Genomic DNA, 19,713 nt, shown 5'->3' with positions numbered 1-19,713 from the left:
TGCAGGGAGCACTGGGTGTTGTGCACAAACAATGAATCATGGAACACTTCATCTAAAACTAATGATGTAATGTATGGGGATAATATAAGAATAAAAAATTAAAAATGCAAAAAAAAAAAAAAGGAATTGCCAGAAAGAGTAATTTGGGGTTCACCATAATGGTCTCTAAACAAACTATCCTGTATGACACACCAGAGAGAAGTTTCTTGTGTCTAATTCCTAACCCTGTGCCAGCCATATACTCATTGATGACCCCAGGACTGTCTTAAATTTTCTTTAGGGGGTTTATGGGTGGCCTTCATGTCAACTTAAAGGTAATTTAATGTTTCTGTACAAGAAGATATATCTAGGAAATCTGGACATTTCTCAGAAGGGGCAGCAGCAACAACAAATAAGGTTAAAAATTCCAAACTGTGAGCTTTCTTTTTCTAGTTCTGATGTGCATGGTAGGGTCTGTCTTTAGTATTTATAAATCATTCTGTTTTCCTTGCTTTTAGAAATAAAAAGAAACTTGACAGCTTAATAATAGCCAGGTGAACTTACCTTAGCAGCTAAATTCAGTTCATTTTTTGGTACAGAGAACACAGTGTTGGCATATACGTTGTAAGATGGGAGGTTATACTCACTGTCAGCTTTACTGGCATAGAGGTTTGGCACATTCTGTGTTCATATGCTTCAACCTAGCATGTTTACAACTAAGCTGTTTTGGAGAAGCACTTATGTAGTATGTGTTTAACGACTGTTTATCTTGCTGAGTATTCTACCTTGGTGTTGGTGCTAGAAAGAAACCAATTCCCACTCCTCCCCCGTGCCTCCAACATGGCACAGGTCTTCTTTCCTTATTATTATATCTGTAGATGTTCTCTTGGTTCTTAGGTCTTCATATGTAAAAATAAGGCAACTGTAAGATTCTCATATGGGACACTTTCAAAAGCCTTATTGTCTGAGTTTGTGTATTAGCTAAAGGGAAGCAACCTTGAGTAGCATCATTATCTTGGATATAGAACAGTAAGTTGAAAATGAACGCCCTGAGAAGCAGAGGAAGCCCTGTACTCATTGCTGGTGGACTGCCTCACTCCCGTCCATCCTGTGTCCATCTTCAACCACAGAACTGTTTAAGGATGATTTATACTGTGCACATAACAGTTTTGCTAGAAAATCTGTGGTGTCTTACACAGTTCTCTTAAATCCAGATTCCTTTGCTTGGTCTTCAAGAGTTCCCTTTTCTTCCAATTCCTTGCCATCGATCGGCCTTTAGACACCCCTTTGCCCACCAGGATATGCTTCATTCATTCTTTCTGCCAGCTCATTTCTCTTTTTTCTTATAAAATGCAATATAAATGTAAAACTTCAATAGTCTATCTTATGCCACCTTTACTGTTCTTTTTTGGCATCCCTTCAACCATTAGTCAGCCATTAAATATAAATATTTAAAATTTAATCTGTGACGCATGTGAGGGTTTGCACTTATCCCCCATTTTTTTCTATTTTTGTTTTGCATAGGGAAGTCCATTGTACTCAGATGTCTGCCATGCCCATACCCCCTTTCTGAGGGAACGTGCTATTCCTATAGACTCTACCAAAACAAATGCAGCCTTTGAGTTTAGGTCACTTTGCTTAGTGACAATTAAACACTGCCATCGCATGGGTGCCTGACCCAAAGGTAGTCAATCTTGGGTGGATTAGTGTCATGTAGAGTTCAGCATTAAAGCATTGCCCACTGAATAGTGGGGGACCAAATCAATGAGATCCTCTCTTAGAAGGAAGTTTGGATTGAGACTGTAGGGAGGATCAGTGCTTAGTAGGGATAGTCCTACAGAGTGCCACTCAGAGAAACAGTGACAAAAGCTCAGAGTGAGTTTAAGGCTTTGTAAAGTTTGAATTGTAGGCAGACGTTTGTCCATGTGCACATTTATCTTGAGGAGAGAGTCCTTGGGTTTCTTTCATCTGGTTTTCAAAGGGGTCTGTGAATCAACAGATATCAAGATGAGAGGGCAGTGAGATTAGGGGGAGCAGAAGCAGAGTCAGCAGGTTGGGGCCTCCTGCTGCTGAGGGGACATGATAACCTCTTTTTAGACCTGCTTGCCAGTTCTTGAATTATGACCTGTTATCCATGAGGCCTTCATCTGATCTGGATCTCCTCTTCCTGGACAGCCTGGCATTTTCTGGAGCCTGACCCCATATGGGTAATATTTCTGCCCTCAGTTTCTGATGTGCCTCCCTAAAATGTTGTGTTCCCCTACACTATTAGTACCAGCCGCTTACTGGCACCTGAATGAATTTCTTTGTTTCTTCAAGGCCAAGAACCAAACTAATAAACTTGTCTGGCAGCAACATGGGTGCTTCAGGGAGGCCAGACAGCTGTGCCATTTCCTCGGGTGCTCAGTACTGTGGTCAGGACCTGCTAGGCGTGTGTTTTACGTAAATAAAGCACTTGCCCACCCAAGTTAGAGATGGAGAATAAGAAGGGAAAGAGCTGGCAAATTATTCTGTATAAATCGAATTAGATAAAACCCATTTCAGGAATAGTTTTTAGTCTTTCCCCTCAGTGAAGCATTTTATCCTGTTTGCAAGATGTTGTCCTTAGGATTGTGATGGGGAGTTCAGATTTTTGTGGCCGAGCTCAATGTAGTATTTAGTGAAATAAAGTCTACATTTAAAAAATTTGACTTAAAAATTAGTGTGAGCAGGGATGCCTGGGTGGCTCAGTTAAGCGTCTGCCATCGGCTCAGGTCGTGATCCCAGGGTCCTGGGATCGAGCCCCGCTTCGGGCTCCCTGCTCAGCAGGAAGCCTGCTTCTCCCTCTCCCACTCCCCCCGCTTGTGTTCCCTCTCTCGCTGTCTCTCTCTCTCTGTCAAATAAAATCTTTAAAAAATAAAAATAAAATAAAATACTGAAGCATTACTAATGTTGAGAGTTTTTTTCCCCTGAGAATCTTGAAAAACAAAATGATGACAAACAGATCTTTGTTGTCACCAAAGATATAGGACCTTGATCCGTTAGAGACAGAGGGCCATCTGGACTCTTCAGGTCTAACTCTATGAAAACTGAGACCAAGGTGGCGCTAATGAGTTATGGTTTTTCCTAGGATATGTAATAGTTGCTTTTCTAATCTGGAACTAGCAAGTTTGACTTAATTTGAATAGTAATTTTTCCAGGGCGTGTTGCTGCTTACTGCATGTGTGGCTAAGCCAGGCAAAGTTTTGAACTTGCTTTTCAAACTGAATTATGGTGAAGGATTGAAGCGGTGGGGAAAGGGCATTGGTGTAGGAAATCAAACAGTCGCCAATGTGTATTTTTCTTTTTGTTTTTCACTATCAGTATTCTTAGGTAACAAAATAATAAGTTGTCATAATGAAAATTAGAAATGCATAACTTATTTACAAACTAACCAGCTGCATTTCTTTGAATTTTGAGATGGAAAAGGTTTTAAAGTGCTGCAAGACTGCCTTGGTGAGCCAGGTAATCAGAAGTACTAGGGAGAGACTCAGGAAAATAAGGGCCTTCTTTTTGGGGATCCATTTTTCCCTTCTTTGCTATCATTTATTTTCTCTTACCTTTTAATTTTCTTCCCATTAGTTTTGGGTGAACTGAGGAAAACTTACAAAGGACATCCTGGGGGTGCTTATGTGCCTCTGATATCATGGAGTCACATTAACTGTAGGCACATATTTTAGTTAAGAATTTATTTATGTATTTATTTATTTATTTATTTATTTATTTAATTATTTATTTATTAAAGATTTATTTATTTATTTGAGAGAGCGAGAATGAGAGAGAGCACATGAGAGGGGGGAGGGTCCGAGGGAGAAGCAGACTCCCTGCCGAGCAAGGAGCCCGATGCGGGACTCGATCCAGGGACTCCAGGATCATGACCTGAGCCGAAGGCAGTCGCCCAACCGACTGAGCCACCCAGGTGCCCTTAGTTAAGAATTTAGAATTAGGTTCATAGAAGGGAAATTTCTGCCTTTTCTGTATTCCGGGTTCCGTATTCTGGTACAGGCCCATGTAGTTGCACTGCTCTTGGCTCACAAGGGAAAAACGTGAGAATGATAAAAGGTTTTCATATTTTTGGATATAGAATCCTAGAAAGAAAGATCTAGGGAGATGCTAAGTATTTTTATTGCTTTAATTCAGATTAAATCTAATAAACTCATTCCTAAAGGCTTTGTTAAATTCTTGGTTGGGGTCAGTTTAGTAGAATTGGTGAGTTTTAGATGAGAGTCTGGCAAACAGTTTTACTTGTTTTTTTGTTTTTTAATTTTTTTGAGCATGCTGTGAATGCACAATTTTGTTAATTCAGTTCTGCTTTGGACACCTTGCCATTTCCAGATGTGGCCCATGGCCCTCAGGTAGTATTCTAAGGGAGATAGAGCAGAGGGCTCAGTTCCATATTATTACAATTAATAGTCAAATAGTAGAATTTGTTTTTATTTAGCCATTTATTTGGAAATATTTTCTAACTTGCAGAAGGAAAAGGTACAAGAATAAAAATGATAACAGAGAGGGGCGCCTGGGTGGCGCATGGGTCGTTTGAGCGTCCAGCTCATGATTTCTGCTCAGGTCATGATGTCAGGGTTGTGAGATCGAGCCCCGTGTCAGGCCCCGCACTCAGCAGGGAGTTTGCTTAAGATTCTTTCTCCCTCTGCCCCTCCTCTTGCTTTCACGCACCCCACAGGCACTGGCACACTCTCTCATAAATAAACAAAATCTTTAAAAAAAATGATACAATGAATACCTGTATACCCTTCTCTCAGATTCACTTATTGGTAACATTTTACTCCATCTGCTATCCCATTGTCCCCCCCACCACCACTACCATGTGCACATAGATGCATGAATGTATGTGGTTACACACTTACACGTACTTGTAATGCATGTTCTTTTTTCAACTTTTTTTTTTTTTTACTTGAAAGTTGACTATATTGTGTGATTCTTTAAAATACCTTGCTGACTATGTGCCAGGTGCATTTGATAAATCAGTTGTATAATTACACAGGTAATTGTCACAGCAGTCCCAGACACAAGTGTTGTCATTTTCACTGTTTTATAGACGAGAAGCTGGGACACAGAGGGCAGAAGGGCGGACGGCTAGTTGATGCTGGAGAATTTGTGTGCAGGTCAACACAGGCTAAAGCCATGCCTGGCCGTGCTGGGCTACGCTGCTTCCTTAGTAGCAGACTTCCAATGTGAAGACTCATGTAGGTTTTAAAAGCACTCTGAGTCATCACTGGCCATATAAGTCTGTATCTCAGCTCCTCTAAGCATGCATATTTTTCTCATTTTTATTTTAAAATCTCAGGTGTGTGTCTTACAGTGTTGGAAGGTGACGTAGTTGTCATTATATACTTGTGAGTGCAAACTTGGTGGTTATTTTTGGTGGTGTGCTTGGACACTGTTTCAGTGGTGGCCACGGGGGGGTGTGTGTGTGTCTGTGTGTGTGTGTGTGTGTGTGTGTGTGTCTCGTCTGTGTCTTCCACTTCCCCCTTGAAAGGGAAAATGATATTCTGGATTAGCAGCTCCAAGGGGTGCAGGGGCTCTTGCATTTTATTTAATATTGTAGAACTTGCGTGAAGTCCAGACATGCTAAACTTTCACGATTAAAATAAATATTTCTGAAAAGACATCTCAGATCCCCTTACTGGTGGAATTTGTTCTCACTTCTGGGATTGTGAGAATTATAAAGGTGACCGAGTGGAGGAGCTGGTGCAGTTCTGGAGTCACCTTCCTTGAAATGATTATTTCCTGCTTCCTTCTATTTGCTGTTCCCCCATTCTGTTCTTATTCTTTCCTTTTTTTTTTTTAATTTTAAAAATAATTCCTCTTGTGGAAAAGGGAATAAAGAGAGTATTAAAAATAAAAATTGCCTGCAGTTCTCTCACCCAGAGCTAATCACTGTTGACATTTTTGCTGTCTTTCCTTAGGCTTTAGTAAATATGCATGTGGCTTTTTCCCTCATGTTTTCCCTCATGGTTAGTAGATGATACATACAATTTTCTTTTCCACCTTTTTCCCACTAGTATTTTCCTGTTCTCCTTAAATCTTTTGTTTACCCCTGATTTTAAGTGACTGTAAATGTTATAATAATGTGCCATAATTTACGGGGCTACTCTCCATTTAAGTTCATTCCACTTTTTTGTTACAGATAACACATGGCAAACATCTTTTTGCATATTTCCTTTTGAGACATTATCACAGAATTAATTTTTCTGCACATTCATGCCAAGTATAAGGAATCCATCCGTATTGTGTGTCTATTCATTTGGGAAGTTTTCTTCCACGGAGAGTGGGAGAATGTCATATACCAGAAGCTGCTTAAAATTAGACTCATACATAGGAATGTAACAAAGAATACTTTCTGTTTCAGGAAATATAAGCCAGTTGATTTTCTATTCTAATTTTTCTGTTTCTCTCAAACTTTTACATTAAAAATGCACTTCACTTGATTGCCTGTAGTTCTTTTGATAAATTGATAAAATGTAAGTTAATCTCCCCATTCCCGCCGTTCCCTGGATCTGTTTAGGTACTGGTATGTTTTGTACTACCTTTTAGGAGTGAGTAGTACTGATTTCTTGTGGCTATCTTAATTTCAAGTTGAATTGCTACAGGTGACTGTTGTTCCTTCAGTACTTCCCGGACTTAGTTTGCAAATTCTCGGGAGGATTATAAGAAAAATGGAATAACTCAGTGATGTCAGCCCTCTTTGTAATAAGGCAAATAAGAGCTGTTTTTTTTTTTTTTTAATTTATTTCTCTTAAGGGGACAGTCTGGCAGGACAGATGAGGAATGCATCAAACAATATGAAAATAGATCATTGTCTTTTGCCATTTTTGTTCTTTTTTTTTTTTTTTTTCCCCTTCTTGAGCTTTTTTTCCTCTTGGGCCATCTGCGGTGCAAAAGCGGCTCTGTCCTGACTATTCCAGTTTTTCCTTACAACCCGTAAGTAGGGTCACTGAATCTTCTGCAGATGCACCTTTTCCGCTGTCACCCTCAGCCCACGGAATCTAAGAACACTCTAACTGTGTGGGTAGGTCAGTGTTGTGCCCTGGTTTTGTAGCCCCGGCTCTGGCTTGCTTCTCCCTGCTCAGTACCTTGAATCTGTTATTTATGTGTTCATTTTATCTGTTGATGCCTTCCATTCCTTCCATAAAGTTTACCCAGTGAAGCCCATGGCAGTCTCATGTTCGTGGCTGGAAGACTACACTTTAGTATACACGCATGTCTATCTTCATCCACTTTTTTAATGCCAATTTTACTTGTTATTGAAATGGTATAATTTAATTAAATATTAAGTAAACCGATGAATGATGTTTTAAAAAGTAGTTGTTTGCATTAAACTTAATTTAAATGCTTTAGGTAGACTCAAAGATGAATCATAAATCACTGCCAAATTAGTCATAGATGAGATAACTAAAAGAATTTGGGGTAAAAAAAAAATCCATAAAAATCTGGAAAGATTCTACACTTCCCTTAGTAAGTTCTCACTGTATTTTTTTTTTTTTAAGATTTTATTTATTTTAGAGACAGAGCACACGCGAGCAGAGGGAGGAGCAGAGGGAGAGGGACAAGCAGACTCTGTGCTGAGCCTGATGCAGAGCTCGATCTCATGACCCTGAGATCATGACCTGAGCTAAAATCAAGAGTCAGATGCTCAGCCATCTGAGCCAGTCACCCCAGTTCTCAGTGTATTTTAAAGAACCAGTAACTGAAAGTCACAGTGATGCATCCCCAAAGAAAGGGCTTGGTCCTAAATCAAAGAATGAGTGATATATGCAGTAAAATGTTGAAGGTATGCATGTTTGTGTGCATTTTCCCATATACACACTATAAGGGCATTTTCAGTTAATTCACCACTAGTTCTGCTCACTTTGGATAAGGTGGCTTTTGCTATAAATTATTCTATAATATTTATAGTTGAAGATACTGCCAATTGTAATTAAAAAGGTCTAACCAGTAAGCATTGCCATAGAGTTCACAAGCCTTCAATCTTGGTGTAGGAGTAAGATTGGAGAGTAGTTGGATATGGCTTTGTGCTCGGATACTTCCATAGTTGCCATTTAAGTGTTAAATCAAAACCATATTAATTCACCTCACTCTTCCAGTCCTCCTAGATCCTGGAGTCTTGCTGTTAAACTCCAAACAACATCTGTGTGTCTGTTGCTTGAGTCGGGTCCTGCTGTTACTGTCTACTTGCCTGGGCTACTTTTAGTTTATAGAATCATCTTTAACTGACTTGCTCTAGTTAATCTCTGTAGTTTCCGTATTTGGCCATCCATAGTCTGGACTCTTTGTCACAGGTCAAACCTTGGTTGTGACAGCACCTTTTGAAAGTCAGTATTTCATGTTTAATTTTGGAAACGTGGGAATGTTATCTCTTTCATACACCCATACTCTTCACTATAGTAGGGTTTTTTTAAGATGCCTTTTTATTGAGGCATACTATACATATAGAAAAGTGCACCGAAGTGTAGCACCCCATGAATATCAAGATAAACATACCCATGGGTCCTCATTGTCTACTGGATATTGAAATTTCTGTTTCTGGTATTTATTCTATAAAGGGTCAGATAGTAAATATTTTAGGTTTACAGACAATATGGTCTGCCTTTGTGGCAAAAGCAGCCGTAGAAAACACGTAAACAAATGGGCATGGCTGGCTGTGCTCTAGTAAAACTTTATTTATGGACATTGAAAGTCGAATGTCATAATTTTCATCTGTCATAAATTATTATTTTTCTTTTGATTTGTTTTCAACCGTTAAAAATGTAAAAAACCATTCTTAGGTTGTGGGCCATATGTAAACGAGCAGCAGGCCAGTTTGGGCCCATGGCCATGCTTTGCTGACCCCTACTCTATGCACTAACCTACTTCTGTTTTATGGCCCTACTGATCCGGTCAGTGTATATGCATCTAAATTAACATCACTATCATCTTCATCATCTAGCTCATAATAGCCATTCTCCTGCAATCACAAAACCCAATTATTAGGACCATTTGCGATGTGAAGTTCAATGATAAAATTACCCTGGGGTCTCTAGAATATGTATTACCAACTTGGGATACAAATTTTAAAATGGATTCTTATCTACATTAATGTAAACTTATGCTATATGAGGTAATAACCATGAGTTACTCCATAGTGGTTTATAGACTGAACTTCTGTTAATGGTGATTGTTTGATTACCTTTATGTACTTTTTTTTAAATTTAGCTTTTCAGATATTTAATAGTTTTAAAATGATTTTAAGTTTAAGGGATTATATAGTATAGTTTATCAGCCATGAAATACTTCTGTTGTGAGTCCTTTTTAGTATTATTGAAAACCATTTATTGTCACCTACATAGTAGTGTGGAAGAAACAAATATTTAATTCAGCCCGCGTTTCCTAGACCCGCTTTGAATGAGGCACTTGGAGGACCTTCAGTGAGTAAGTCACTCTACTGGTCTTGATGAGGTAGGTCCTGTCTGCAAGGAGGTTTTTGACAAAATAAACACTTGTAAAACTATCCTGGCAGATCGAATGTGGTATGTTCTAGAAGAAAGGGAGAGAGCACTGTGGGAGTGTGCATAGATGCTTGGTGGAGAGAAATATGTATTTATTGAATCTGATTCCCCCCTGCCAAATTTTGAAAATTTCCAATCTACGAAAAGTTGAAAGAATAGTACAGTAAACACCCATACACCTTTACCTAGAGCAACCGGTTATCAACATCTTGCCACATTTATCTCATTATATAAGTATACATATGTAATTTTGTATGTGTGTGTGTGTGTATTTTTTCCGCTAAATGATTTTAAAGTTAGTTTCAGAGATCATGACATTTCATCTTCAGCATTTCAACATGGGTTTTCTAAGAACAAGGATACTCTTATACTTAACTTTATAACTTAAAGTTATAACTTTATACTTTATAACTTAACTTTACCATGGTCATGCTCAAGAAATTTAATATTCTTATAATAATACAATCAAATATGGAATTAATATTCAAATTTCCCAGTTCCAATAATACCCTTTATTTTTTTCCCTCAATCTTATCAAAGGTTATAGATTTCATTTAGTTTTATGGATTTTTTAAAGAATCATTTAATCTAGAACTGTAACAGCTTTTTTTTTCTTTCACAGCATTGACATTTTTTAAGAGTTCAGTGTCTCATAATTTGAATTTGTGATTATTTCTTCATAATTTTCTTCAGGTAAAACATTAGGCGGGATACCACCAAGGTGATGCAGTGTCCGTCTCAGGATATCACAACTCCATAGAGCTGCTTTTTCCCCTTTGTAGTTTATGAGTAATCTGTGGGGTCATAGAGACTGTGACTATCCTCTTCCCCCAACCTTTTACCCAGGGATAAAGTCTTTTTCTTTTTTATAATTTCTTATGAACAGTAGGATTTTAAAAACATATTCCAAAATTCCAGTTTTTTAGAAACATTTAAAATTTAAATATTTACTCATTTTCTTAATGAAATACTGTTGAAAGTTGGATTATAAATATATTCCCTTATAGAATTTAAATATTAATTATCATTTCATCAGGAGAAAGAGTTAAGATCAAGTTTCCAAAGACATCTTGGTTTCATGCCTTATTATATGTACAGACTAAGTGCCAGTGTCTCTACCTGTAAAATGGGAAAACTGATCATTATTCCTTATGGGATGGTTGTGAGGATTAATGAGGTAGTACGTGTACCACTCAGTAAGCAGTAGGTTATTATTATGATTTTTGGTAATAGGAACATTATTTAATTATAAATATATAGATAGAATCTTTACAAAAAATTAGTGACTTCTGGTTATAGAGAGAAAAAAATTAAACATTTGTTTATTTAGTTCTTTTACTCAAATTTGATCTGAAAATATAATTAGTTTCCTTTTTGTTCCCAGTGCATTTATTTTAGCTTTTAGACATTTTTCATATGCGTTTCAGTTAAAGGTGGGTATTTTACTAAAAGTGCTTTGGAAAGCTTACATTTAATTCTGTCTTGTGTGGTTCTTTGCAGTCATCTTGTAAGTGCTTCATACTGTTATTATGGGAAGGAGGCTCCGAGGCTCGGACTTAACTTAGCCCAAGCCTAAAGTTAAATAATTGGATGGAAGCTTTATTTAGGGATAGCTTTTCAAATCTGTAGCTCAAAAACACACCATGAAGTTTGAGGATAGTAAAAACTCCTTTAATAAACAATCCGTGTGAGGATGAAATGAAGTTAGCAAGTGTTATCATTAACTACTAGGATTATATCAAAAGCTCTCAGGGGCCAACTGAAATTGACTCCCACTGGCCAAAATATGGACAATTTGAGCATCAGAAAGGATAACTGCAGTGGATTGAAACACGTTAAATACCTTTAGACCTGGGAGCTCATAATGAGACAGAAGAATCATTGCTAGAGTTTGTGCTGTGTCCCACGTTGTATTACCCAGATGCTGCATCACCAGAAGCCAACAGCCCATCTGCAGATCAATAGCTTCCAAACATCCTCAGTGCTCCACACTTGTAGGCTCAAAACCATACGGATACCGTAATTTATAGTAACTTGTCAAAACTATACTTTCCCACATCTGGAAGTTGTAGATTTCAGCTTTGATTTTATTTATACTATTTCCAGAGAGTTCTGACATGGTAAACTGACAAGATAATTATGCTGTTTTGATTTCACCAAACTGTTACTGATAGAAAGGCGATGATTGGCTCCTTAAAATTTTAGGATAATGTATTTTTTGTGTAAAGCGAAAGATGCCATTACAGAAGAATTTTAATGGTTTAGCCATTGAACACTTTTTCCTTTCTATGCATATATTTTAAAATTGAATGCTAAATAACACTTTCAGGTCATGCATAAAAATACGAAAAATTCTTATCATAAAGATTTTTTGTGTTTGGTGCATATATGGTTTTGCAATGGGCTAAAAATGGATAAAATTATAACATTCACAGGGGCATCAATGATGACTATGATCCTGGGGAGCTATATAAGTCTAAATTTTATTCTAACAACATGGTTAAGTTTGGACCAGTATGATATTTTAGGCTCAATGTCTTAGAAGAAATGAAGAAGTCAGGATTTTCAAGTTGTCACCTGAGATTATTTGGTGTTTGTAACAGAAGAAATTACTCACAGTAATTTAACTAAAATTCTGTGACTGGACTTGATTTGCTCATCCTATGAAAAACTGTTTAAGTTAAAAGTGGTTGTGTTCATCATAATTAGAGAACTGGTTATTTAGAAAAGGAAGAAATATCAACCAAATATATTTTGAGCTTGCTGAAGTGTGGGCACTTCACAAAGCTGTGATGTGAACCTTCTTAGCAAGTCCTTCCTGGCAGAGACACAGAATACTGATGACATCCAAGGGGATAGGATGTAAATTCTACCAGGACTCCTACCGCTACAGTTGAGAGGGGAAAGGTTATCCTCAAACTTGAAGCATTTAAGTCATTTGTGATGAATTTTCCATCAGGCAGAAAAAAAGGAATGATTACCAAAGATCACACCCTTGGGATAAATATGAGGTTATAGCTAACTTCTTATTTCCCTCTGGGGTGTAATTAAACAGACTTTAACGATTAAGGTTTTCAGGCATTGAAAAATGTTTACTGGAAAAAAATAATAGCTTCAGTTAGCGACATGATCAATCAGATACAGCTTACTGACTTTATTAAAGCTGTGTATTTGTCATGAACTGCTTTTAGCATCCGTTTGACTCAGGGCATATCAACTTAAAAAAGAATGTTGAAAAATAAAGCCAGCTATATGTTTCTAATGGGTCCAGGTCCTAAATGATTCTGATTAGGCACAGTTTCATAAACGGGAACATAGGATGTTGCTGACACACTTTAGGTGTTCATACTTAGGTCTGGTTTTAGCTTGGGAATTTTAACAGAAAATACTGAGATTGAACTTCTAATCTTGGCTTTACCAGTAATTGGCCTTAAGTCATTTAACTTTTCTGTCCCCATTCCCTTTTTAAATATTAAAATGAAACTGGATACTAACTAAGGAGGTCTACAGCCCTTCTAGCTTTAAAATTATCTGATTAGGGGTGCCTGGGTGGCTCAGTCAGTTAAGTGTCTGACTTCGGCTCAGGTCATGCTCCCGGGTTCCTGGGATCGAGCCCCAAGTCAGGCTCCCTGCTCATCGGGGAGTCTGTTTCTCCCTTTCCTTCTCCCTCTGCCCCTCCCCCTGCTTGTGTTCTCCCTCTGTCTCTCAAATAAATAAATAAAATCTTAAAAAATGATAAAATTATCTGATTGTCTGTTTTTTGAGAAATACAATTTCACATATTCAGTTTAATTGAATATTCAATAAGTATTTATTGAAAAAGTTCATATAAGGAATTCTGCCTAGGCACAAGGAATGCAAAGAAATGATGTACTCCCTGCTCTCTGGAAACTTCCAGGTTGACACTAGGGAAGGGGGTGTGGGGAACTGCAGAAGTAAGAGAGAAACAGTGTGTAAACAGACAGCTCCAAAAGATTGTATCAAGTTCTAGAAAAGACTTCTGTAGAAACCCAGATATCCACTAAAGACACCAACCCTGAGTCTCCCAATCTAAATTAGGTCTCCCTATTGTACTTTCTGATGTGCTTTCTCTTCATAGTGTTTGCCACACTTTGTAATGATACATAAATTCTGTATGATTATTTTCTTAAAGCCACCTCCCTTTCTAGACTGGAAGGTCTCTGAGAACTGAAACTGGCGAGTTATTATCACCATGGTGTTCCCAGGACCTTAGCATAGAGCCTGGCAGATGGTAAGCATTTAATAATTACCCGTTGACTTGCAGGAAAGAGAGTTCAGGGGATGAGAGCAGCTGGTGGTGAGGGAAGCAGAGTCTGAGGAGACCTTGGGAGACAGGCAGCATTTAGATCCACAGGAGGCATTTAGACCCAAGTGAGTAGTCAGCCTGGTGCCTAGATGTGAGTGCCCTGGGGTGAGTGAGCCTGGGAAAGAGAGTAGGCTGACAGCAGATCTTGTGTCGTGCACTCCAGGTGCACCATCTGTCTAAACGAGGGAGCAAGAAGTCTGTGAGTTTAGACACAGTGGATGCAGACTAATAAACATGTGAGTATAGTATGATTATTGTGCAAACATACATAGGTTCTGTTGTCATTAGTAAAATCCGAACTCATTTAAAAGCATTCATGAATTTGTACTGCTTTTGATCTTAGGTAATTTCTCATCAGCTGTAACTAAAATCACAACAGTATCTTATAAAAGGCCTATGGGTGTTTTGGCTTTTGGTTGGTTGGTTTTTTTTTTTTTTTTACTTTAAAAAGGGATTATCCTCCTTTATTATAGCTATTGGAGAGCCAGTAAGGGTTTTAAGTGGAGCGTTGACATAGTCCGTTCTCTCTACTGGCAGTAGGAGGATGGATGGATTCAGTGCAGAACTCGGAGTCTGCCCGTTGCTGTGGTCCAGGTGAGGACACCTCCGCCTCAGGCAGGGGCAGAACCAGTGACTCTCCCTGCCGCTTCTCAAGCAGTAGCATCAGACCTGACAAAGCCAACACCTAACCTGATACTTCTTCCTAGTACGGGGAAGGCCAGATTTAATATACACACACACAAATATTTATATGAATATCTAATCTTTAACAGAAATTAAAGCAGCTTTGGGTTTTACTTTTTCATTTTCTCTTATTTTCTTTGTCTTCATCTTTCATTCTCTTTTTTTTCCTTCATCCTTTTCAACTTATGACCCTTCAGTTTGAAATTAAATTTGGGCTGTAAGTTGACTCCCTGAATCTTTTCTTCACAAGCTTTCTTTGTATTTTCTAGAAGAAAAGAGATTAACCCAGGGTTTCCAAAATAAAAGCAAAGATTGTGATTAAAACTGAATTAGAATCTTTATTCTCTATTATTTGTTAATAGTAAAATAAACAGCCCAGTCTTAAGGAAGCTTTAAAGTAAGTCCCAGAGCCTTTGCAAACCCTTGGATTTTAATTAAAGAAACACAGAATACCATCACTTTCTGTTTGTCAGTGGAAAAAATATGTATTTTTAAATTTTCAAAGCTTAGCCTAGCAGCACATGGAGTACATCTGTTGGCTTTCAGAATTTGGGGAACACAAATGGATTCAGATGTTTAGGCCCTTTGTCTTCACTGGTCTCTGCTCACCTCGCCAACTGAGCGTGGCACAATCCAAACACAGTTTCTGAAAACAGAGCAGCTAGAGTTACTTCTTAAGCACTCTCTTGGGGACCGATAAAGTCAATCTCTGTTTATGTAATGAAATCAGGGAGCACGGGGTCTGCTGTAGTACTTTGTGGATGGGATTGCATTGGTGTTGTCTTTCAGGGAAAAGACTGGCTTTAATAAGCCCTTGTTCTTACTCGCTTTCTCTGGAGGTACAGCCCACTCTAATGGATTATTTTGAACTATTTTTGTTTATGTAGTATTAGAGCTTCTCTTTAAGCAAATGGTTTTAGTAAAATCAATGGGTTTATCATAGAAAAGTGGGATACTGATATCAACTTTACCTGATAAAAAGACTTACATGGTAAATCTTCTTTGTTCAGTGCTACTGGGGTTTACTCTGTGTGTGTGTGTGTGTTTGGGTGTGTTTGGGTGTGTGTATTTAAATAATACTGTCTTTTTAGTGTTCTTACATTTTAATTTAACTTGAACTTTTAAAATAAACTCTGCTCGTTTATCCTCTCCTCAAATACTCGTGAAATCCTTCGTATTTTTCAAAATATTTATAAAGTATTCTTGAGAGTGAAATCTCATAAAGATCTTTGCTTCAGGACCAGAGTTCAAAGGAAAGTCCGTTTGGTTTTAATTTGAAAACTGTAAAAACAAAATACCCTCAAAATGGCAGGGTGTGAATTGGTAACTTCAATTTTATTGCAATCGGCCAAGCCCATCCCCAGATGTTTCCAATTAAAAGCCAAGAATGCTAACTTGGGTGAATATCATGTGAAAGCATTTCTTTACTTTTCTCTGATTTTTTTTTTCTGAGAAAAGTAAGTCTCAAATCCTTTAACTTTAATTAAAGAAATAACTTCTCGTTTGCATGTTGTTTAAACTCATACAAAGACAAATGTAATATTCAAAGAGAATTCTTATATGTCAGATATGCAAACATTTGTAGTCCTGAATGCATATGAGTTCATATGTCTTCTTATGAAGGCCAAAAAAAAAAAAAAAGGCTTTTAAATGATGTTGGAGCCCTTTAGTAAAATCATGTATTTCTGGATTTGCTATAATCAAAGAATAGACCTTTTAATACTGTGCATTTATTTAGAAAGGGGTGGTTAGTAATAAGCTTTTATTTTTGATCAGTTGTACATTCAATTTTAAGAAGTGCTTCTTTAGGAATCTAAGAAGATGTAATAACATAAAAGAAAACCAGAATGTAATTTTGAAATTGTCGATTTCATAATATTTCTCCAGATAATACCAAGTTTCAGTAGGGTCCATTCATGAACTTGAAAGTTACTTCGAATATGTCATTCTATATTAAGAAGAAAGATAAATGCTGGTAATAAATTTGAATTTATGGAAATTGGCATTTGTTCAGAGAAAAGATGGAGTTAGTCTTTAACCTAACATTCTGAATGTAAAGCTGAAGAGACATTTATTTTTGAAGCATCTACAAACCACAGACGTAGGACCACATACTAATCGGTGGAGCTGAAATGGTCGTTTTTGATTTCATTGCCTGTTTAGTGAAATTATGACGGACATGTATTTGGGAGCTCAGGAGGGAGACGGCCATGTAGGTCTTGGATCTGTTTGTACTTTTGGTAGCTGCCTAACTTTTTTTCCAAACATGGAAATGTGCTTCTCAGACTTTGACACGCTACAGAAGGGACCTCTTCTTTTTTTTTTTTTTTTTTTTAAAGATTTTATTTCTTTATTTGAGAGAGAGAGAATGAGAGACAGAGAGCATGAGAGGGAGGAGAAGGGACCTCTTCTGAGGAGTCTCCAGAGAACACTGGTTGTCTCATCCTTGTGTTTGACCAACAGCTTGTTTATAGTCCTTGTTGTTCTTTCGAGTATCACAGCCATGTTGCAGCTCTTTTGTGTGTCTTTGGGACCTTGTGCCTACCCCCCTGCATTTACCCCTGGCCGCGGAAGTTACTGGAATGCATTTTCCCAACGGATCTCAAGTGCGCCATGAGGCTCATTCCATCCTTTCATCCTTCATGATGAGCAGAGTCTGTGCATATTGAACTGCCTTGTGATTTTTAAGGTTTTTGAAACTTATTTTGAAAATCCTTTTAAAAATTGAGAATATTTTAAAATTGAGGTATAGAAAGAGAATGGGAATCAGGAGTCTAGTTCTGAGTTCATTACCAGAACCATCACATTAGATACTACCATTACATGATCTTACTGTTTCATCTGCACAGTAGAAAGTGTCTGTTTTCGTTACTTTTGTCATTTATTCTGAGATTGAGCTCCTGTGAGATACAGAATCATCGTGAAGACTATGTTCTTTATTTATTTTTAAGATTTTATTTATTTATTTGAGGGAGAGAGAGCACAGCAGGGGGAGGGGAAAGAGAGAGAGAGAAGCAGACGCCCTGCTGAGTGGGGAGCCCAAGGTGGGGCTCGATCCCAGGACCTCAGGATCATGACCTGAGCCACAGTGAGATGCTTAACCGACTGAGCCACCCAAGCGTCCCATGAAGACTATGTTCTTAAATGCTGGGAGAGCTCGTTGTCTTTGTTCTTGTCATCACCAGAGTGACACTGCTGGACCCTGAATAGATGAGGAGGCCTTTTCTCAAGTCATATTTCCCCCTCCTTTTCTAAAATGAAACTTAATTTGAAAAGCTATGTATTTCTTTAAAAGAAAGTGTATGCCCGTGAAATAAGGAATATTTTCAGCTTTGAGGGGGAAAAAACTAAATTGACATGAACTAGTAGTTTCTAACCTTGAGTATGAGAACCTCCTTTTTAATTTCAGTGACTCTTCTGGATCCTCTGGTGATCATGTCCTTTGAGTCTTCAGTGATAATTCACAGCATTCCGGAAGGTTGGGCACTGTCTCCATGCAGTGAAGATGCGGTAGAGCTGCATCCTAAGTACGGGTTGAGCAAACACTGTCACTCCCCGTGTGCCATGTTAATGTGCAGGACGAGTGTATGAAAGTGACCTCCTCTGTGTTTAGAGAGGGAAGTGGCAGAGGTATGGGCCCAGCATCCTGCATTCACTGTTTGTTCATCTAGCCGGTATTTACTGAGCGGGTTTGGGATAGGTCAGTGAGCAAATCAGACTAAAACTCCTGACCCTCTGTTCTAGCAAGGAGTTTCCTACAAATCTAATAAATAAGTAAATTAACAAGAGTGTTAGAAGGTGGCAAGTCCTATGGAAGAAAAATAGGGGGGATAGGTGGGCTTCACTGAGGTGACATTTGTGCAAAAACTTAAAGTGGATGACAGTCACGGGAATATCTGTAAGACCAGAAGAGAAAACAGAAGCCCTGAGTGGGGAGCAGGCTTGATGTGTTCTAGGAGCAACAAGGAAGCCAATGTGGCCTGGGTGGAAGGAGGGAGGAGGGAAAAAGTCCTGGAAGACAAGCCAGAAAGGTAACATGGGCCACGTCACTAGGGCCTTGTAGCTGTGTTGCGGCTTTGGGTTTTACTCTGACTCTTCATAGGAAGTGTGGCAATGTAAACAAATACTCCATTTTAAAATGGATTGCCAGTAGATGTAATGGTTGTCAGGGGCTTGTGGGGAGAGGGCATGGGAAATGACTGCTAATGGGTGCAGGGCTTTTTTTTTTAGAATGATAAAAATGTTTTGGAATTAGGTAGTCCTGTTGATAGGTAATCTTGCAAAATCCACTAAACACAATGGAATTGTACACTTTAAAAAGGTGAATTTTATGGTACGTGAATTGCGTCTCAAAAAAAAAAATTACAAAAAAAGATTGATTCTGGGGGGCTTGCTAGAACCATATTTTGCCCTTCCTCCATCTACTTAATGTTGCTTTTGCCTTCAAAGGTCCAGGTTTCTAACGAGTTACACCTTAAGGGAAAGACTCTTAGTGTTGTTGGCTGTGTTTTCATTAGAAGTAAAGAATGTTGATCCATTTTAAACTATCCTTGCTGAAATTGTTAATGATTGTGAAATCAAATTTTTCCAGATACTTACCCCATTTTATATGCGTGTCGCTTTTATTTGGTAAGAAATGAAAGCACCATGTTTTTAACCTCTGGTTATCAAAATGAATTAATTTTTAGGTTGAAGTTTGATTAATATTTTTTGCTGAAGAAAGCTAATCTCCATATAGTTTATTTTGTGATTCTTTTAAAGGGTAGAAAATTAGATCAATATGATAATGTTCTTCAAATTATGGTCTAAAGCATGCAAGTGAAAGGAATACCTGTTCATTCCATTGACCAAAACCCAAAATTGTATGATCTTCTCTTCCAGAAGAAGCAGTTATTTTTATAGAAATAGAGCAGGAAATGTATTTAGCTAGTTTTTCCCCCTACTGCTTTAGATTTAACTTTGGAATTTCCTTGAATTTCAGTCTATGACAACCTCGTCAAGTTGACGGAAATATGACCATATTTTAATTTTTTCTCCTTTTTTCTTGGGGGTGTAAGTATAATTTGGGTTTTACAAGTAGTCTAAGTGGTTTTCTTTAAACAAAATGAAATCAGGGAATAAAATCATTGAGTTGAATACTGAATACTGCTGAGCACTCTGAGCAGAACATTCATTCTTCCTTGACAACTGAAAATATAG

At 37.9% G+C, this 19,713-nt stretch overlaps 1 protein-coding gene across 19 annotated transcripts in view; it reads left to right on the top strand.

Moving 5' to 3' along the window:
- ATE1 (arginyltransferase 1) overlaps positions 1 to 19,713 on the top strand; it is a 175,134-nt gene that overhangs the window by 96,293 nt on the left and 59,128 nt on the right. For 6 of the 19 annotated variants that reach the window (XM_064595351.1, XM_064595354.1, XM_064595353.1 and 3 more), the window contains one exon: positions 13,673 to 13,755. The exons of the other annotated variants lie outside the window; for them this stretch is intronic. In XM_064595351.1, the coding sequence (XP_064451421.1) occupies positions 13,673 to 13,755 (83 nt within the window). The remainder of the gene's footprint in view (positions 1 to 13,672; positions 13,756 to 19,713) is intronic. 19 annotated transcript variants of the gene reach the window in all.

Source organism: Mirounga angustirostris, unplaced genomic scaffold (assembly GCF_029215605.1).
Source record: "Mirounga angustirostris isolate CCGP_5_RB_7025 unplaced genomic scaffold, mMirAng1.0.hap1 SCAF_6, whole genome shotgun sequence".
In the NCBI taxonomy this organism is placed as follows: domain Eukaryota; kingdom Metazoa; phylum Chordata; class Mammalia; order Carnivora; family Phocidae; genus Mirounga; species Mirounga angustirostris.
The sequence above is the reverse complement of the archived record's forward strand: the minus strand, read 5'-3'. Positions and strand labels throughout refer to the sequence as shown.